Source organism: Falco naumanni, chromosome 1, assembly GCF_017639655.2.
Source record: "Falco naumanni isolate bFalNau1 chromosome 1, bFalNau1.pat, whole genome shotgun sequence".
In the NCBI taxonomy this organism is placed as follows: Eukaryota; Metazoa; Chordata; class Aves; order Falconiformes; family Falconidae; genus Falco; species Falco naumanni.
The window spans coordinates 23,331,635-23,351,650 of NC_054054.1; the positions used below are offsets into that span (position 1 = coordinate 23,331,635).

At 43.6% G+C, this 20,016-nt stretch overlaps 1 protein-coding gene across 1 annotated transcript in view; it reads right to left on the reverse strand.

The window, feature by feature from the left end:
• Nucleotides 1–20,016, reverse strand: part of ALPK1 (alpha kinase 1) — a 48,355-nt gene that overhangs the window by 27,738 nt on the left and 601 nt on the right. Inside the window, exon 2 of the mRNA XM_040585345.1 lies at nucleotides 3,127–3,359. Within this exon, the coding sequence (XP_040441279.1) occupies nucleotides 3,127–3,247 (121 nt within the window). The 5' untranslated portion in view covers nucleotides 3,248–3,359. The remainder of the gene's footprint in view (nucleotides 1–3,126; nucleotides 3,360–20,016) is intronic.

Genomic DNA, 20,016 nt, shown 5'->3' on the forward strand with positions numbered 1-20,016 from the left:
AGGAAAAAGTGGAAAGTTGGACATGTAGGGCCCTTTTGCCAAAAGGTCACCTCTAAAAAGATACCACTTTTTCCAACCCACATTTTCTCACTTGTTGCTGCAGCTCTGGACACACGTTCCCATTACACATCCCAGTTTCACACACAGCCACATTTCTCAGTCCTTCTGAAGCGGTGTCTGGAGGGGCTCAGCTCTCTATGTTGTTGCAAGGTGGCCAGGTGGCAGAGCTGGAGGGAAGAGGAGGTCATGCTCCCACCCTCATACCTCTTACTGCAAAATCAGCACAGCAGCAGGGACACCCACCTCAGCATGAGGGGGACAAAATGATGGACAGAGGGATTCATGCCCCTGTGTAGACCGAGGAAGACTGAGCTTCCCAGAATCTTTTCCAAAGGAAGATGGGGAGCCTGAAGGCAGTCAGAGCAAGTACATGTTTCCCCATATGATCCCATAGGACTGACGTTTTGGGGACGGATCTAGAGAAATAGGATGCTTACACAGACAGCCTTTCTGTCTCTTTCTCTACCTTCATCTTCTGTCTTTTCCACATGAAGTCACACTTACTTAAATAACACTAAAACAGGAAAAATAGTAGTGACAGCAACTATGAAAATAACCAGTGAGATAACATAGACATTGGTATTCTTGCTAAAGCATAAAGGTATTACTGCTGTCCTCTTGTTCCTGTTTCCATGTTATCCTTAAATAACATTAATGCCCCTTCTACTTGATGCACTATAGAATAAAGAATACATCCAAATTATTTAATATTGAACTTTGATTTTTAAAGAGGCATCTTCAGTGGTCACTGCCACAAAGCTGGTTAGAAAAGGAAACCAGGGCAACATCTTCAGAAGGATTGGGCAATCTAGGAGCCTTCAGTCATCTTTGGCATCGGATATTTGTGCAAACCTAGCAGGATACCACTTTGAGCCTTGCTGTGATGTCTAGTTGTCACCGCATGGAAACAAACACAGTGTGTTAATGACAATAAAATGATGTTGTATTGCAAGAATATCCACTAGAACCACACTAAACAGTTGGGGAGCTCCTATGAACAGTTGTGCGGTTTTCAGCTAAAATCCAACTCCCAGGACAAGAGTTGTAACAGAGAGCTTGTAAGGTAACTGTTCTCACCACAGGCAACATAAATTCATTAATTAATGAAGGTTGAACTGGCACAGAAGTTGATTGGAATGATTTCTAGCCTAAAAAGAAATAAAAACCCAATCCAGACCCATCTAACACCCATTCTAGCCCCTCTATTAAAGCGAGATAAAGAAGCACTCCTCCTCCTCTCCCCACCATTTATACATATTTGACTTTCAGTTCCTCCTGCACCTGGTCTGAGAAAGCTGGGGCAAACAAAGGAGGAGAGGGGGGCTAAGAAACCCCCTCCACCTCTGTGCTGGGAGGGTCTCCCCGAAGCAGAGAGCTGCCGACCTGCGAGGCCCTGCCATCCCTGGGTAGAGAGCCCCAGCAGTTATTAATGTTGCTGTCACCACCCTGCTGCTGGGTATTTTTCTTTCAGCTGATGGGAACACGGTCCTCAGAAAAGTCTGAGCATCACTTCAGGCTCTGATCGTTCATTTCCTAAAGCAGTTTACCTGAAGGACCATGTCTAATTGAGTGATTATAAGGCCACTGATTTACCTTATCTGGAACTAAACTGATTATTTCTCATACTCTGTGGTATTTAATAGGAGAAAAGGAGGGAGGAGGATGAGGGGAAAAAAGCACTACCTGATTAGGAGTTCAAGAGCCTATTCTAAGGAGCCATAATAAAACTTAAAAGAATTTGTGATGAGGAAACAAAGTACCCTTTGTTGAAAACAAAAAAAGAAGAGAAAAATCTTCCAGTATCCATAACAGAAACCTATACACCACCCTCCACCACAAACAGACTTAGGTGCTTCAGAAAAAGGCAGCTGACCTCCCAGCAAGAACAAGGATGGTTGGAAAAACATATTCTCAACGGCTCTGTGCTCCGAGACAAACAAAGGATTTTAAAGATCAAATTAACATTATGGCCGAGTCATTCATGCAAAGCAAAACTAAACATTATTAACACTAAACTGGAAAACGGACAGTACTGCAAATGTGTCACGCAAAGGAAAACCTGTACATAAACAGATTTTTTCGTAGTTTTTTGCTAATGCCTTTGTTCTTCCCTCTAGAAATTTCACCTTCATCCTTTACTATATTCTTCTGTACTTGCTGAAGTTATTTTTCTGTGTGGCAGAAAGAAGTACATAACTCCCTATCTTGTACAGAAAAGATGTAATTTGAACAAGTTCAGCAATTCAAATGCAGTGTTTATTTCATGAATAGAAAGGCTGTGGCAATGAAGTTATGTAGTCCTCAAAGTCTGAATCTAGAGAAAACTAAACCAATTCTATTTATCCTTTCATGATTGACATGAACTGGATTTCCACTGGAATTAAGGAATAATTTTTTTTTTTACAAACCACTCTCAAAGCACCATGACAATACCAAAATAAATGCTGGTTTCCAGCAGGTAATGCCAGCATTAAAACAAATGAAGAACCTTTCTATTACAGCTCTCACTAACTACTGCTTCCTTTCCCGGTTATTTATTCCAGCCATTAGCCAGCATAGATTTTCCTTTCAGGAGGGATATTGCAAGGTTTTTTTTTTCCTTTGGACACCACTTATAGAGGTCACACACATTTTACAAGATAAAGATTCAGGCAATGAGCTCTTTAATATATTAGGAGAAGCTGACAAACAGAAAAGGCCCTCCCCCAGTTCCTATGAAAGGAAAGGAAATATGTGCCCTTATTCAGAAGTTGCATCCTTTTTTTCCTTTCTTTTTTTTTTTAATAACTGAAATTTATGTGCATCAGCAAACTTTTGGGCATTGTTCTTCCCAAACTAAACTGTTCCTTACAGCCTCATGTTTACTGAAGCCTAAAATTAGAACTGACAGCAATTCACTGCAACAAAGTGGACTTCTTTCCCTGCCTGCCTGTAGCCCACATCCCATTCATGGCCTCGAAATCCAGGCATCTCTTAAACACTCATCTGCCGAGAGAAGAAAAATAGGGCAGGGCTGAGGACCGGTGGCTGCTGCCGTGGTCCTGCTGCCTCTCCTGGGGACCTCACCTTGGCACCTCCGGTATTCTCGCTCGACTTCCTCGCCCGCGTCAGCCTTCGCCGACAGGAGCGCGTCCAGAGCTCCCTTGCACTCCTGCAGCAGCATGGCCACGGCATTTTGGTTATTCATGAAGGCTGATCCCACTCGGCTGTGAATTGGGTGTCCCCGGGTGCACAGTGATCAATTACTTAAGAGAAGACACGGATTCTAAATGAAAAGGATCCCTTCAAGGCTGAGGTACCTGGCGAACAAAGGAGGGGGAAAATGATTAACTAAAGTATCATCAATTATCTGAAAGGCTCAAGCAGGGAGAAATAATAGGGGAAATACATGAAAATACATGACAGCCTCGGAGGACTTTATTAGAGGAGTGTGTGAAATTACTGCAGGGTCTCAGTGACAAACTGTGTGAGGCGAGCATCTCTGAGGTACCAGGGAGAAAGGATGGGCTCTTCAATGGAGCTGGGAAACCCCAAGCAGTAAAGTGACTAACCAGGCTGGGCAGAAGCCCCCTGCACCTTGGAGGCTCAGGCTGTCGCACACTGTTAGCCAGGACTGAATGGCAGAGCCGTGCACGCTCTGAACTCGTGGAGGATGCTGCATGCATTTACCAGACCACAGGGTCTTTTACCCCGGGGCAAGGGAGCACATTACTTTCACCTCCTCTCACACTACTAGCCCCACTCGTGCCACAATAATACGCCATCCTACCACGGTTTGGTTGAGATAGTGGAGCAAAAATGGTCTTTGAAGGAACCCACCAGAATGAAAAGTCTTTTTACTGATGCTGCAGCATGCAGCAGGAGCTCACCTCACAAAGCCACAGGCCGAGCACTGGAGCTGATGACAGCTTCACCAGCTCTGTGACAGACAGAAAGGTCTGGGGCTTTCGACCATCTTACCAAACACACACAAGTGTGGGGTTTTTTTTGTCACAGCCAGGTCTCCCACAATCAGATCAGCTCTCAGGAGCCTTTCCAAACCTGATAACCTCTCCTTCCCACCTCCCGCATCAACATCGTCCCTCCGCCTCCCCAGGCTGCCCACCTCATGCCCCCACCCTCGGGAAGCCCTGCTGACACCAGCATTGCCTGGGTGCTGCTGAGCACCCTTTGGGGCAGGGTCACCCACGAACACCCGCAGCTCAGGACTGAGGAGGTCAGCAGGCAGTAGCCAGGCACAGGCTCTGCATACACTGTAGAGCAACTTGCACATGATGTGTGAGGTACTAATACCAAACCCTTTCTAGTTACTGCAGTAATTCTGGGGAAAGTCCCTAGTAGCAGAAGTCTGCCGTCGTCTGCCTGGACTGCTTCTATCCAAGGCTAGCTCTCTACATTCATCCAGGTGTCTGGCCTGCCATACTTTTTCCACTGCAAGTCCTTCAGGTGCTTAGGATGTTGCCAAAGGCAATGCAGGAAAAAAACCTACAGTTTCCATCCCAGGTATCCGTCTCAGCATCTGCCAAAACAGTCAAGCAGCTTTCAAAAATGAGGCACAAAATAAACAATGGAGGTTTTTTCCACCAGTTTGGTGATGGTCTCACTTAGAAAACTACCCCCACAGTTTGAAGCAACGTAGTCAGAAACACAGCTTCTGTGAAAACATTTCTAAAATTGGGGAAACAGTAAGGCTATGAAATAGGAAGGGAAGTACAAAGGAACACATATACAGACAGTTTTCTCTGTTAGAAATGGCTTACGTTTCAGCAGCTAAACCTCCAAACAGTTTTTTTCCTTTCTGTTGCAGCTCTGGGATCATTGGATCCCAGAGCTGGTGGCAGACAGCCTGTGTTCTCAATGGCACCAAGTACGAGCAAGCTGCCAGATTGAAAAGCAGAGGGCAAAAGAGATGCACTCATGCGAAAGCAGAGAGGATCAGAGAGCCTGCCATGGAAGGGCAGGTGGAGCAGGGCAAAAGATGGGATTCATCAGTGAAGAGCCTGGAGGCAGGAGCTAGTCAGTAGGGCCGTGACTGACTCTGCAGACAAATATCAGAGAAAGAAGAAATTTAAAAAGCAGCCATAACAGGGAGACTGAGGGCAGGAGCACAGGCACATAAAGAGCAACTGGAGAGCAGGGTGGACAAGCAAAAGATCAGTTAGACTAACACTGTTAAACGCTCAACATTTCCTAGCATCTGAGGCTTAGGATTTGTCACTGCAGTGGTGTTTTGCTGGTGTCAATTCTTTCTGTGCAATCCACACCATGGAGCACCTCGGCAGGGCTTCCTTCTACTCCAGACGCACTCCGAAGTGCAGCACAAAAAGGTCGTGGCACAGTATTCAATTAGATGCAAAAGCAGATTGTAGCCTTCATGTTCTGGAGGTTACAAACCATCCTCTGTTAAGAACTGGAATCACAGAATAGAATCATAAAATATCTTGAGCTGGAAGGGACCCCCTACGGATCATCAAGTCCAACTCCCTATGTAAGGAGTCTCTAGAGTACAGCACCAGACTGAGATACAGAGGAGCTAGCTTCAGTTCTTAGGTCTGCTGTTGATGTCCTGACAACGCTAAGTCATGTATGCCATGCCTCATTTCTCCTTGTCAGACACATGAGAGAGCAACAGAGATGCCATCTGAGATTGGGCCTTTTGTCTGGGCCTCCCAATGGACAGCTAGAAACCTGAGGTGCTGTGAAGTCAACTTTGTCAGGGCCTGTGAGATGTCCACCATATGAATAAATAAGAAGCCCATATAGTGACAAAGTGCTCTGAGGAACAGCACAGGTTTCATTGCTGTGGTTACAACTCTCAGCCTACCAACTGTTAAAACATTAACTCACCAAGAAGAACAATCAAATAAAATATACAATACAGGTCACGGTTCTTCTAAGGAGAGCAGGTTAAAGTCTGCACTCAGGTTCAGTTCCCATCCCCCCAACACTGAGGTAGCATTTCTGCTGTTTTTCCTCCCCTTCATATCTCTGCCCAAGTTGGTATTTCTACCTTCCTTTTCTCCAATCACTTTTGTATTACAAATGCCTTCCTCTGAGAGGATTTAGAGTTGCTTCCAGAAAACAGGTGTACATGCAGGTCTCAACACAGTCCAAGAACATAACTCCTAAGCATGGCAAAGTTAAAAGAAAACCACAAATGCGGAATTTATAGCTGAAGACCTCTCCTAGCATTCTTCCCCCCACCCTGGTACAGGACATTGAGAAACAAAGCAGAAGGAAAACCCAGAAAGGGTTCTCCATCTATGTAAGCTCCAAGTCTATGTAAGCTCCAAGTAAGAGCGAGCAGGACCACACCACAGAGGGCATCGCTCCACAGGGTTTGAGCCACGTGAATGTAGCTGGGTGCTTGTAATGGGGTGCTGGGATCACCCCCCGCATGGCAAAGGGATGGACCAGGCACAGGGCGCGTTTAGGGGCTTCCATCAGGAGTAAAAAGAGATGGGGCCAGAGACAGGGTTGGAGACACAGCTACAGCATAGTCCAGGTCCTCCCAGGAGATACAGCTGAACTATCTGTCAATGACAAATATCATTCCAGAAGAAGGCCACCATACTGATAGGATTTAATTGCAGTACAAGGTCCTAGTCCACATCCTAGTTCACAGAAGTCCCCTTTCCCTAAGACCTTGGATCAGCAAGGACAGACATCTGAACCTGGTGACAACACCCAGAAAGCAGACTCTCAGGAAAAGCAGAGTCCTCTCCTCCTACCCTGCCAGGTCTAGAAAAGCTGATCCCATTGCTGGTTATCCATTGGGGAAAAGAAAAGCAGCCCCCACTGTTATAACCACAGTAACACACCTATGGTAGTGTTGCTTGCTCTGTTAACTGCACTGACATCTGCTAATTGATTTATCTGATTACCCAGCCCTGTGGGAATGAGTGTGCGGCCATCCCATGAGTACCTCCCAGGTTGGGATGGAGCATCCCTGCCATCTGGCCCTGACTCATTCCTTTGTGTAATTGATTTCTTAAAAATCTCGTTTTCTAGGGAGTCCTCTCCGGTAACCACTGAGCACATACACATGTATCTCAGATTCACTGCAAACATTAGTCCGACTGAGTGGAGGAGACTGCTTCACGAGCACGCAGATCCATGTCGGAAGAAGCCTGCGTTCGACTGCCACCTCACAGCCCTGGTAAAGATGTGCTCACAAATACAATTTTCTATGAAGATGCTCTAAAGCAAACAAGTGCTGAGATACTTGCCTTTACAAAAAATAACATGGCATTGAAAGCACCCAAGGGAGCTTACAGACATGTTCCAACTTATCTATGTTGCAGTCCAGACCCCAAAAATAGTCTTTTGAACCCAGCTCATGGAAAGGCTGGAAGGCTGCAGTGCTACAGACTGGAAGATCACATTGGGTCTTTACTGTAAGCAGGAGGGCCCCGTGGCTTTGTGAGCCACACAGACTGCCAGTTTCACAAAGAACTGACGGGGCTTAGGGGGTAGCTTAAATTAGTGTAGAAGTACAGCACTTGGCTTCCTAGGATTGTAAAGATTTAACTCACCGGGAAACTGCCAGATCTGTAACAGTGATATATGAATGTCAGCAAGCAAGAATTTTTTCTTCAAGTACATTTTTCCAAAGAACTGAATAAACAGCAAGGACACCTAAAGTAATAAATAATGATTTACAACAGCAGCAGCAACAAAGTGCTGGAACCATACAGAAAAGTGCAATAAACTGTACATTAGCACTCAGAAGGAAGGTAGCCTTTTGAGACTCATCACTAGGGACAATGACTCGCATCATAAAATCAGCTTAAAATGCACCAAAGAGCTTTAAACTATAGCAGCATCCTTTACACAGATGCCACTTTCTAAGTTGTGTTTTGTGACAGCTGTAGCACTGAATGACAGCTGGGATGTGAAAATAACCAAGCACACAGCTTACGGACCTGGGGCAAATGCAGGACCTGAGACTAAAGCCAAACAGCAGAACTAGCAAAAACTTCTAGAGGCCTTTAGAACCCTCTTAATGCTTGCTAATTAGCTTGCTTAAAGTACCGTAAAATCCTAACAAATGGTACTTTAAGGAGACTACAGTTTTGAAGTGATAAAAATTGCGGCTTGATATGCTGCAAAACAATCTAGGCAAAAATGCTTTCTAAGGGCACACAAACAAACGCTGTAGCTACCACTTTCAAAACATAATAAAACCAATTTTGCATCAGATTGAAGACAAGCATTTTTTAGTGACAGGAAAGCTCCTTTACACCAGCTTTGGACACAGAGTAGTTTTTTTATGGTTGATGTAATCATCAGACACTTTAAAACAGAAATGATGAAAAACTATCTGTACCATTTCTGGTTGGAGCCTGGATTAAAATAACTTCTTGCATCAAATATGATGAAAAAAAATGTACAGAGGTCTCCGGGGATGAGAAAATATATTTTTGTGGTTGCTTTCTAGTCAGGGTTGGGGTTCAGAACAAGTGGGAGGGAGGGAGGGAGGAATTGGGTGGGCTACAGTGAAATGATCTCTTTAATAAGAAATGGGCCATACTGTGACATTTCAGAGCCCTTGGGCTAGCAGACCAAAAGATCTGTCAAGAGAAAGGAATTGTAAGTTCTACTGTGGATAGAAGGAAGCCTGGGAGTCAATCTAGCTAGTTTAAGATTGCAATTAGCTTTGGAGGCTTTTAGAAAAAGAAGATGTAATGGCTGCATTCAAACTTCAAATATGGCAAGCATAACAAGCATTGGTTTCTCAGAGAACATAATTTGTGAAATTTTCCACAGCATTATGGTCCTGAAACACAAATTAGAGATCACCAGACCTTTTCTCTCTGAAAATATATTATCCTAATTTTCATCTTATTCAAGCTACCCTCCAGTTCCAGGGAGACTAATGAAGAGGAAGCAAAGACCTGATGAGTTCCATGTGGAGACTACATTTATGGATTAATCCCAACAGGGAGCAAATAAACCTTATTCCCAGAGCTCTCAGTTGGGACTCGACACAATCAATCAAGGAATGGATAGTTATTTATGACTGAGGCTGTTTTGACTTTCAAATAAACATTTTAATTATTTTAAGTGCTACGCTGGAACTTAGAATCTGAGCCCTGTTTTCATTTTGATGCCTTGCTCTCCTCCCTCCTAATCCCAAACCACTCCGGTCATTATGAACCCAAGCAAATGATACTGACTTTCATGCCTGTAACATTTGAACGTGTTTGCCACAGTAAAATCCACCAGCCTGACAAACTAGGGAAAAGGAAGGAGGAAAAGGGAGGAGGATCCCTCTGAGCAGAGCTGGTATAAATGAAAGGAAACTCTCAAACTACACTGGGCCTCAAAAAGCAGAGGTGCCCAACGCTGAAACCCCCTTGTAATCTTGTTGGCACATCCTGATCAATATTTGTGTGCTACTTTTCAGCACCTGCTCTTACAAGCAACTTTAATAACCAAAGTACTTAAAAGCATTTCTTTCTTAACAGCTATTTTTCAATTCAAGTATCTGCACCACTTGCAGTTCTAGATTTTCCCTCCAGCCTAATTCAACAGGCTTTCCCTTACACTTTAGCCACGCCAACACCATGTGGTGGGTCAGCATTTTTTGTGTATGCTGAGGTAGGAACCCTTGCCTCCGACTCTGTGAAATCCAGTTTTCTTGTTCTAATAAAGAACTCTCATGCTGCACTGTGGCCTATCTACACATAGCTTCACTAAGGTCAACGAAGCCACACTGATTTTTAGGGGGGGTCTTTAAGATGGTGTAGTCTTCTGACAAACAAGGAGGACAGGGGTGAAACACAGAGGTAGTGCTGGATCTATTCTAGCTGCAACCACCTCCTGAAGCTGATTGAGTTATGGTGTCATCTTCACTCCCTGTTATGGTATTTTGTGTCCCCTTGCCTTCTGCAGGGAGACTGAAAAATTTGCAAAAGACTGTCCCTAGAAGAGTGAATGAACATTGAAGCTGGCATTTGTTTCTTCAGTAGGTAACAGGGAACATGCACATCGCACAGCATCTTCAGCTGCTCTCCCTCCTGTGGATTTGCACATAAAGCTTCTGGAGTCCTTCCCATTAGATGTGTCAAAAATAACAGGTTAAACTTTATTTTCAGACTTGGCAGCTTGGGGGGGGGGGGGGGGGGGGAACCACCAGAAAAAGAAAACATGCTTACAACAATTTAGCAAATGTTTCAGTGATTGAGTTACTATCATCTTCTACTGAAAGCAAATTCAGTTTCCTATTTCAATGCACACATGCTTATGTTTTCCTACAGCATTTACCCTTCTTTTCAGTACGCAGAGGCTTTGCCACATGAAAGAGAAAAGATGTTTTAAAAGAAAAAAACTGATTTGCTAGGGGCTTTATTTATTTATTTATTTATTTCGTTTACTTCCCTGGCTTAAAGATTAGATGTTTTCTTTTGGTAAAGCTGGATATACCAACTGGCATTGGCTGTATTAAAATAAGGAAGAACCTCAATCAAAAAGCTTCTCCTAAGGCAAGCTTTCTTGTTAATATGCACCAACATGAAAGGCTTTCTTTTCATCCTATACAACTACAGTGTGTGTAAATTGCAGGGGGCTCATTGGCATAAATCTTGGCTGTGACCTCTGAGGTAAACTGGATTTACATTACTTTCTGACAAGAATTAAATGAAGGCCTTGTGGATATATGAACAGCCTTCTAGACTGCAACAGATGGGCATGAATGTGCTCCCTAGGCAAACTATCAGTGACATCTGTGTCCTCCAAATTCTGGTGGTCTCAGCCAATTAGCAGGCAAAAGGGGGAAAAAAAAAGCCAGCCTCTGCACAGCTACCCCAGCCAGAGCTGAAGCAGAAGTGCTTGTGTTTAGAAATGGGATCAAGAACAGCCTCCAGCAGCAAGAAGGTGGTTAGCCGGCTGGGTATAATATGGAGGTAACATTACAGAAAAAGCTGAAGTAATTAGGTAGAACAGATATTAATATTAATTCAGAACAAATCCTAGCATCAGCTAAGCCTGCATAAGGCTAGTGTAATGGGCTTACGCAACAGATTTACACTGCTGTAGCAAAGAACAGAGTTTTGTCAGTCCTAAAAAGCAGAGGAGGGGGTCAAAATGAAGCCCAGTGCCTGACACAGCTAAGGCAGACATTGCAAAAGCCCAGCTCTTGATCCATATTCAAACCCCCACCACATCCTGCTCTCCCTGCAACACTGCAAACAAGCGCCAAAGAGAAACTGGCCGTGCAGACCTGCACTTAGCAATCATAGAATATCTTAAGCTGCAAGGGACCCATAAGGATCATCAAGTCCAACTCTGAGCATGCCTCCTCGGGTAGATGGGGTCAGGTAAGCAAAATACTCAACAGCCACTGCACCTGCCTGCTCCAAAGCTGAGCTAAGTGCTTTCTGGAAGAGCATTTAAGTCGGAAACAGACCAGGAAAAGCGCTTTTCTGGTTTTGTTTGTTAGAATGAGGTTTGCGATTTCTTAGTACAGCACAGACACAAAACAGAGCTTCAGTAAAGTTACCCCTATACTCCTATTAAAAAAAAAAAAAAAAAAAAAAAAAAAGGAGCTCCAGAGTTTGACTTCAAAACTACCCTTAATCAGAGAAAGTCGTTTGTCAGAATTTTTGTAGGGAGCAGTCAGGGTGTAGGGTCCCAGCGGGGCAGGAGGTGAGGGGAGACGTAACCCACAGAAAGCCATATAAGCCCATGACAACTGCCACATGGAGCTGGCAGAAGAGGGTACTGGGGAATCAAAACCCATCTCCAGTTTGCTAAATGCTCACTGCCCTAGATCCGTGTTTTTAGGCCATTCATTTATACCAGAGGAGTGACCCAGACAAATACAAAACATGAAATAAGCCACTCCTTAGGAAACGTATTCTCTGTCCCCCAGTTCTTAACCGAGCCCTACACCCAGCTGTATACCCCTCCCATGGGAAGAGCAGGCAGGACCTCTGGCTAAAACCAATCTGCGACAGAGCCAGCACTGGGTGCCAAACAAAAGCACCTGTTGTTTTGCCCTGGTCATGACTTTTCAGAGAGGCCATTTGGGTGCCTTCCCCTCGCCATTGCTATCTCATGTACTACTAGGGGATGCAAAAAAGGGAATAATTGAGGGGCAGATCAATAAATTAGAAAGTTCTTAAAAAAAAAAAAGACATAATGAATTTGGTACAGCACATATTTTTAGATCAAAGATGCCTTTGAAGTGACAAACCCTTAATCCATAAACTACTGAAGCACTTCCTTTCTCTCCCAAACTACTTGTTGTCAAATAAAATGGAAGTTAAGGAAATTATCTTTATCTGAAAATGGCCAAAAGAAGCCATCACCTAATGACAGCCTTGTCAAAATGACAATTGGGGAAATTGTTAGGAAGGGGAGGCTTGACGACTTGAGGAATAAGCTTGCTGTTTGCTCTAATCTGGTCAGGCAGGCCCCACACAATTCCAGTCAGCTTGCTGTGTGAAACAGCTAAGTCTTTGTCATTGTGAGCAGGGGCTGGAAAGACTTCTCTTTCATGAATATGTAACACCACCCTCCATGTCTACAGAAAAATACCCTTCCAAACGGCAAAATAATAAAAAAAAAAAACCCACAACAAAACCATCCTATCCTCCACCATAAAAAATAAATCCCAGAACAACAAAATTCTAAGACACAGAGCTGTCGGGAGAGAAAAAACTACTAAGTAATGAAAGCACACGTTTTGAAAACAGAGCCAGAAGGATCTTCTTCCCAAAGGTTTTCTTTGGACTTTTATCCCCCAGCAGACCGGGATGAGGCACTTCAAGTCATCACTTGTAAGTACACAAAAGCAAAATGGCCCATCAGGGTATATAATGTCTATCAATGTATTTTATATCTAGCATTTGTCTGAATGTGCTGCGTGGGCATCAAACCCCAGGCCACAAATACACACCGCTGGGCTGGTAAGACAGAGCCTCACACGAATGCCTGCTTACTTGTGTGAGAAGGAAAGCACCCATAGCAGTTCTAAATGCTTCCATGGGCAAAGGTTTCAAGTTCAGGCACTGAGTCAGCTTTGTATCAGTGTAACAAATTCCCTGTGAAGCTTACAAAGACATGACATTAAAAATAAAGATGATTCTAGGTTTAATAAACTACCTACAGTGCATTAATACAGTAAGAACATGTCCCTTTACATGCAACAACAAAACAGACTTTCAGAAGCAGCCGGTGATTTCCCAGTGCTCCCACTAAAACAATTTTCTGAGAGACGTTCATGACCTTCTGCAAATAAAATCTTTGACATCATCTCAAGTCAGACAGTTTGAATCGCAGGTTCCCTTGAAGTATGGGAGCTTTTCTTACATATATACAATATTAAACTTCAAGCATTCAAAAGGCTGGTGTAAAACTGAAATAGGAGAGCCAGATCAAGCCTACTGGACTGCCAACTGAGGGTGATGTACAGACAGAAAGTGCCTTAAAAAGATGAAATGGCTCAGAAACACGTTAGAAATACTGTGTCTGCAGGACTGGTGCTGAAACTATTGTAAGCCCAAACATGGTGTTTAAAGCAACACAAGGACAGACAGGGAGGGAACACAGGATCAAACCAAGCCTATGCCTGTTGCAGAAAACCCAAATGAAGATATTTTAAGATGTGGTGGATTTTGTCTGTGTTGGAGAGCTATGACATCATTAAAGCATTCAACAGCCTGTGAAATCTACCTTCAAATGTTTGTTGTTATCTTTTTAACTTTGCTTGTGAAACTGCAAACTAGATCTTAATTTACCCTAGAGAGCTTCTGATGATATTACAAACTTCAGTTTTTCCTCAAGTAACAAACAGAATATGAATATTTGACTTCCAGCAGAGATATCAAGACACAATGCTCAATTTTGAGGTTTACAATATTACGCAATGTTTGCTGTAGACATTTCCATTTCATTAGCATATTCTACTTTACATGAAATCCAGCAATGAATGCTGTCCCTGATCTAAGGCTAATCCTCTTTAAAGAGCTACAGGCTATATTACATGTGGCCACAGCCACGGTTATGCCATGGCTGAATCACTTTGAAGCCTATTGAACAGTGTTCCCTTGTGAGACTATACACAGAGCCATAAACCAATGCTCCCTGTGCTGTGAAATCCTGTTTTCATCGCCAAGCATTTCTGTAAGGGACAGACCCTCCCTAGACCCAAGCAAGGGGCTGCACAAGAGGGAAGAGACGCACAGTTGCCTTCACCACCTCTCAATGCCAATTTCCAACCAGAGCCTATATGCCTACAGTAATAAAACCAACTTGTTTCTAAACATCATCAGACAGCAACTGCTCCGTGAGAGGGTTGCCAGAACAATAAAAGGTAAAGATGAACAAGGCACCTGCTTCCCTGGCCAAATCCTCTCTCTCACAGTCCAGCAAGGCTTCTGAAATACAGCAGGTTACAATGGCTCAAATCTGAAAGGGCAGAAGTCAACATAACCCAGAGTGAGATGGAAAATGCCAAAGTGAGCATATTTATTGAAACGTGGTTCCCTCCTGTCTTCTCTTCCCACCTCTATTCCACCTTAGAGCCCTTTCTGTGGAAAGGCTCACATTTATTTCAGCGAGGCTCACATTTATTTCAGGTCTACTTTTTGGTCATTTAGTTTTAGGATGCCAGCTAGAAAGTAAGGGCAATACCAAACTGTTTTACTAGCAACTACAACTAAAGCCTACATCCGAGGAAAACAGGTAAGTGTTGTATTGTACCAGCAAGCTCCACAACATAAGGGCATCACAGGTAGAGTATTTCAGGACACAATCATATATATCTTTAAAGAAAAAAAGAAAAAAAGGGTCATGTACCTCCAAGGCAGGCTGCATCTCTCACAGCTGGGTGCCCTTAAACACTACGAACTGAGATAATGGAATAGAGTTTTTATTGTCACACAACACAGAATGTGGAATCTTTAACACCTTAACATCTATATAAATTCAAAGGGAAAAAAACCCAGCCTACAAAATGCTATATTTGTTGGTCCTACTACGTATCAGAAAAAGATGGTTTCTTTTAGTGCTTATCTTTAATTCTTCAAAATAACTTTCTTTGTTCAATCACTGTTTTTGAAGGGAGCTGGAAAGGCTGGTTCTGTTCAGTCTGCATTGTACCCATCAAACCAGACAGAGTGAGCAGAATCAGTCTCTACAGTAAAATCTTGGTCTCTGAGAAGGCAATGTTTAAACTCCTTGCTATCAAAATTGTATCTCATCCAAAGTGTGGATAATCCAACAGATTTAGAATTGCTACTGTGTACCTAGGAGACACGACCACATTGTCCCTCATGTGGCGAATGTAAAGAAGTACAGAAATGGTGTTCTATTCCAAAGTGCGCTGAAGTCATGAATCTTCTGCTTTCAGCCAAACCATTTCACTGGAGTCTATATCAATTGTCACAGTTTTTACACTCAGTGGATTTGCTTCAGAGCAAGAGGAAACAGATTATTTTTTTTTAATACAGTAAATAAGGTTCTAACAATGATAAAATCTATCAATTCCCAATATAGTATTTAAAATACTTGCCACTAGCCAAACTACGTATTGTGATGCCTTTGATTACTGCTGGTATCTGGCCACTTCTAGAAAATGCAGCTACCTCAGTTTAGTTCTTTAGAAGAGGAAATAGCAAAGAACAGAGAACACCAAACTGAAACGCAAGGGTTATGGCCTAGGGAGAACACACTTACTTCTACTGTAATCTGTAGGAAACCTGGACGGTTGTTCTAGTTCTTGCAAAGAATGCTGTTGGTCTCTTAATGGTCACAGCTGATCACTGAGATTAAAAAAGTTGATAAACCTTCACTCATTGGCTGTAATACACCAGTTCAAGCCTCTTCTTGTTCAGATCTTCTATGCGAGAGTTGATGTGAAAGGTGGAGCTTCTACTTCCTGGCATACCCTCTGTCACACAGAACTCAAGTCAAGGCTGTGCGCTGTTGCTGGGCTACCCACAGCAACACGGACTTCTCTCAAGCTTTGATAAGGTTCAGTCTCACATAGCTACTGAACAAGGTCTAAAACCGAGATACCATGAAGATGTCATAGGTCATACGTAGCAAGTTCAAGGGTATCTGTAGAGGAAAAAAATCACACATGAATTGTGGACTTCTTGGAAGCTATTAGAGAAGAAGAAGCCTTATCTGTGTGCCAAGAGTTTTGTCTTTCTAGTTTGAAGAGAAGTTCCACAAAATAACAAATGTAGGGAGATGCCTATGCCAGCTAGAAATGTAGTCACATACAACTAGGGGAGTAAAACTTCACTTGGTAAATCACCTCCACATACAAAGACATGAGATGACCACCAAATAACTGAAAGCTGGACTCAGTTATTGGTAAACAAAGAGAACTCCAGCAGGGGCTCACCAACAAAAACCCCAGACACAGGGGAATCCTGTGACCACAGCTACAATGAGCAGCTGTGCATAGACTACTCATCCCCAATATGCCTCTAAGTTGCACAAATTATTTTTTCATTTTCAGCTCTACTGAAATTCATTAAGTCACTCGTCTCTGAGAAACGTGATGCTTCAGCACACTTAAGACTCCAGGCTTCGTTCCAACTTCAAAAAAAAAAGGATAACAAGGAAAAGCTGACAATTTTTCTCCTGTATCAGGGCTTAAAGATGATTTATTTTTAATTCTGAGCAAGAAGCAAGCACCTGCTCTATGGCACTGAACCTCCCTTACTCTTCTTTTTCTACTTCTTGTTCCATAAAAGCTGGAATTACAGGAGCTTCTCTCCCACCAAGCTGCACAAACCTTCCTCCAAAGACAGCTGTCGATAAGAAGGAGCTCCTAGTTGTAAGTAACATCGCCACCTCTTTCCGCAGTGTCCCTACTGTGCTTTCTTCTTCTAGCCCTAGACCTCTACCAGCTATTTACAGAGAGGGCAGCCAACTTTTCAACAGAATAAGGAGGGATATGCTGAGGACCCACTACTGGGTCTTGCTACGTGATGTCAACAGACAGATCAGTCTGTTCCACCTCCCAGTCTCTTCCCAGTGTTTATTTCCTTGCTGCCCCATGACTGCCTGGTTTCACTTGTCCTGTAAGTCACTCCACAGGTGTCTAGTCCTGAGCAACAAAAGCAGAGTGGGGAGAAAGCGGAAATAAGGGCAGTGGTATGGATGAAAGGGAGAGAATCCAGACAGAGGGAGAAAGGCCCCAGAGAAAAAACAAACAGAGGGTGGAGGAAGCAACAGAGGGGGTAGAAAAAACAATCAGGAGGATGGTGAGAGGGAAGAACAACAGACAGCAAGGGGGAAAGGAAGATGGAAGAGAAACTGCAACAGCAGACAGGTAAGAAAGACGCAAAGGGGAGGGGCCAGAGTGGTTCAGGAGGACCAAGGGCAGACAGTGATGTAGAAAAAGAAAGAAAATGAGAACTTGGAGACTGGCATAAACGAAGTCCATCTTGTAAGAAACAGTTATCTTCAGTAGTCAAGGGGAGCTTCTATTTCCTATCTCATCTGAATAAACTGATGCGGAACAGTTCTTTTTCCTGAGTAAACAAAGAAGTAAATAAACATTGAGGGAACTGTGCTCTTTTCTTCCCTTGGAAGACCTCCTCTCTGCTTCAGGGAGTAGAACTGTTCTTTGCACTGGGATCTAAAAATTCAGTGAATACAGCTCCTTTCCATGCATCTCTCTTCCCTCTCACACTGAGATCCAGCTGAATATCTTGCTTTAGTTTTGGAACACATGTGTCTTTGAGAAGGGCCTATTTCTTTTCGGTCTAAATGTGAGGCATTGGTTCCTGTATGGCAATAATAACACATTGCAGAACCTAGCTATAGGTCCTTTTGTACTCTGTTATACCTTTCCCAAATGAACTCTTAGAAGTTACCACTGCCATTATTACCAGCAACTTACAAGTACCACAACAGCTGTCGCAATATCAAAATGAAGTTTCTGGCTTCAAAACAAAACAAACCCCACAAAACACCAAAAATCATAACACATGATGGCTGCCCATGTCTGGTCACACACTGCCACCTACTGGCTCCCACTCCTACACCCTCAGCAGTGCTGAGGTGGATCAAGGAACAGGCTGTGAAGCAGAGGGGAAGAGCAGCAGGAGGGCACAGGTTGGTATTTGAACCCAACATGCATATTACAGGTGTAAGCAGTAAATTTATTATAACTTAGCATTACCTACACACAAGCAAACACATCCACCAGCCTGGATTTTATGGCTCTAAAGCAGCAATTAGTTCTCACCAGCCTCCTTCTCTGTGTCTCTCTACATCCCTGAACAAGTGAAGGACAATTTCAGGTCACCCCTGTGCCACACCAGGACAGCAAGCCCTGGGACAGGGGAGGTACCACGGCAGTGTGCCCCCTGTCACCCATCATGCCCAGGCCCATAAGACAGGCACCTGCCGCAGCAAGACAAGAGCGAGGGAAATTCAGCAAACGGAGCCCACATACCCTGGGAGTTGTGCCCATGGGACTGCACAAACCAGGGGAATACGGAGAGGCTGGGGGTGGGGGGTAACTCGCTCACCTATTGTGCTCTTACAGGCTTCCTGCTAACCTCATCTAAGAGGCTGCACTTCATATCTGTCGCAGACGAGACATCGAAACACAAGTGCATTGCTTATGTCCCCTTGTGGCAAGAGGCCAACCCTGCAGAAAAACGGCAGCTCCACATGAACCAACCCCTAGTGCATTGAAATCCACTTCAAGTATTTCTAATGCGAAGTTTGACATAAGAGGTCTCACTAGGTCACAGTATCTGCTTCACTATTCACATGATGACACCACTCACAAGCTGTACCAGTGAGTGTGAAAGCCAGTAATGAAAAAAAAAAAAAAGGGCCGCCAGAAAACCACAGAAATCATACTTTTACATTTACATACTCAACATTTACAAGTGCAGTCACCCTTTACACTTGCATCCATCCTGTCACACAGCTGGGAAACCCAAGCACTGCATCAGCAGTTTTGATAACCACACGTAAAACCTGGCCTTAGGAGGAAAGGACAGAAGCATGGTGAAAACTCAGTACCACTGAAATCAGGCCAGGCTTGCTGTTGATCCAACAGGATAAGGATACTTTCATTATGTTAATTTAAATAGCAGAGAGAAATAGAAAGTTTCAAACTGGTCTAGACTACGGCTAGTCTCTTGTCTTGCCTCAAATGTTTCCAGAACAGCTTTTACACAGTAAGAGAGAGAGAACTATAAAGGACATAATTCCCAAGTGATTCCTGAGTGTCCAAGAACAGTTATCACAGCTTCCCAGCTCGTGAACAGTCAGGCAGACCACTAACAGTCATGCCAACTGTACCATGTGCCAGAGCACTCAAAAAAGACCCAGGGATGTTCTGGTAAGGTTTCTCACTGCGTGTTAAAGCATAGGGAGGAAGCTTGGGAAGGAAGGTTTCACATCAAGTCATTTAGAAAGAATTAGCTGGAACACAGATACCCAAAAACAGTCCTTCCACTCACTAAGCCAGCATACACTTTCTATTACTCTTACTGACCTTCCCAGAAAGAGAAACAAACATATTTGCCCTCACTGACGCAGAGATTTTCAAAGCCAATAGTGACCAAAAGCAATGTAAGACTTTTTAGTATTTCTCATTTTCCAGATTTGCTTATTTAGGCTCCAGAGTTATCCGAATCCTTACGAATCTGTTGTTAGAAAAACAATACACTACCACAGCCAAGCCAAAACCACCTTAGTCTTTCAGCCTACACGTTACAAATACTTAATTAGCCCAAGCAGCTAGCATCAATAATGTGCCACCGATAATTACACAGGGCATATGTAAGCAGGAAACATCCATTTAAAGTAATGAGCATGACTTCTCCTAGGCCTTCCTCCTCTCTAGGGATTAGCAAGGCAACAAATACAGGTATCTGAAAACCAACCAGCTGGAAGCAGCTTGAAAGGACAGCATGGTTCTTCTCCACCTTTGTTTTCATATCCCACGCTGTCTTTGCAATCCAG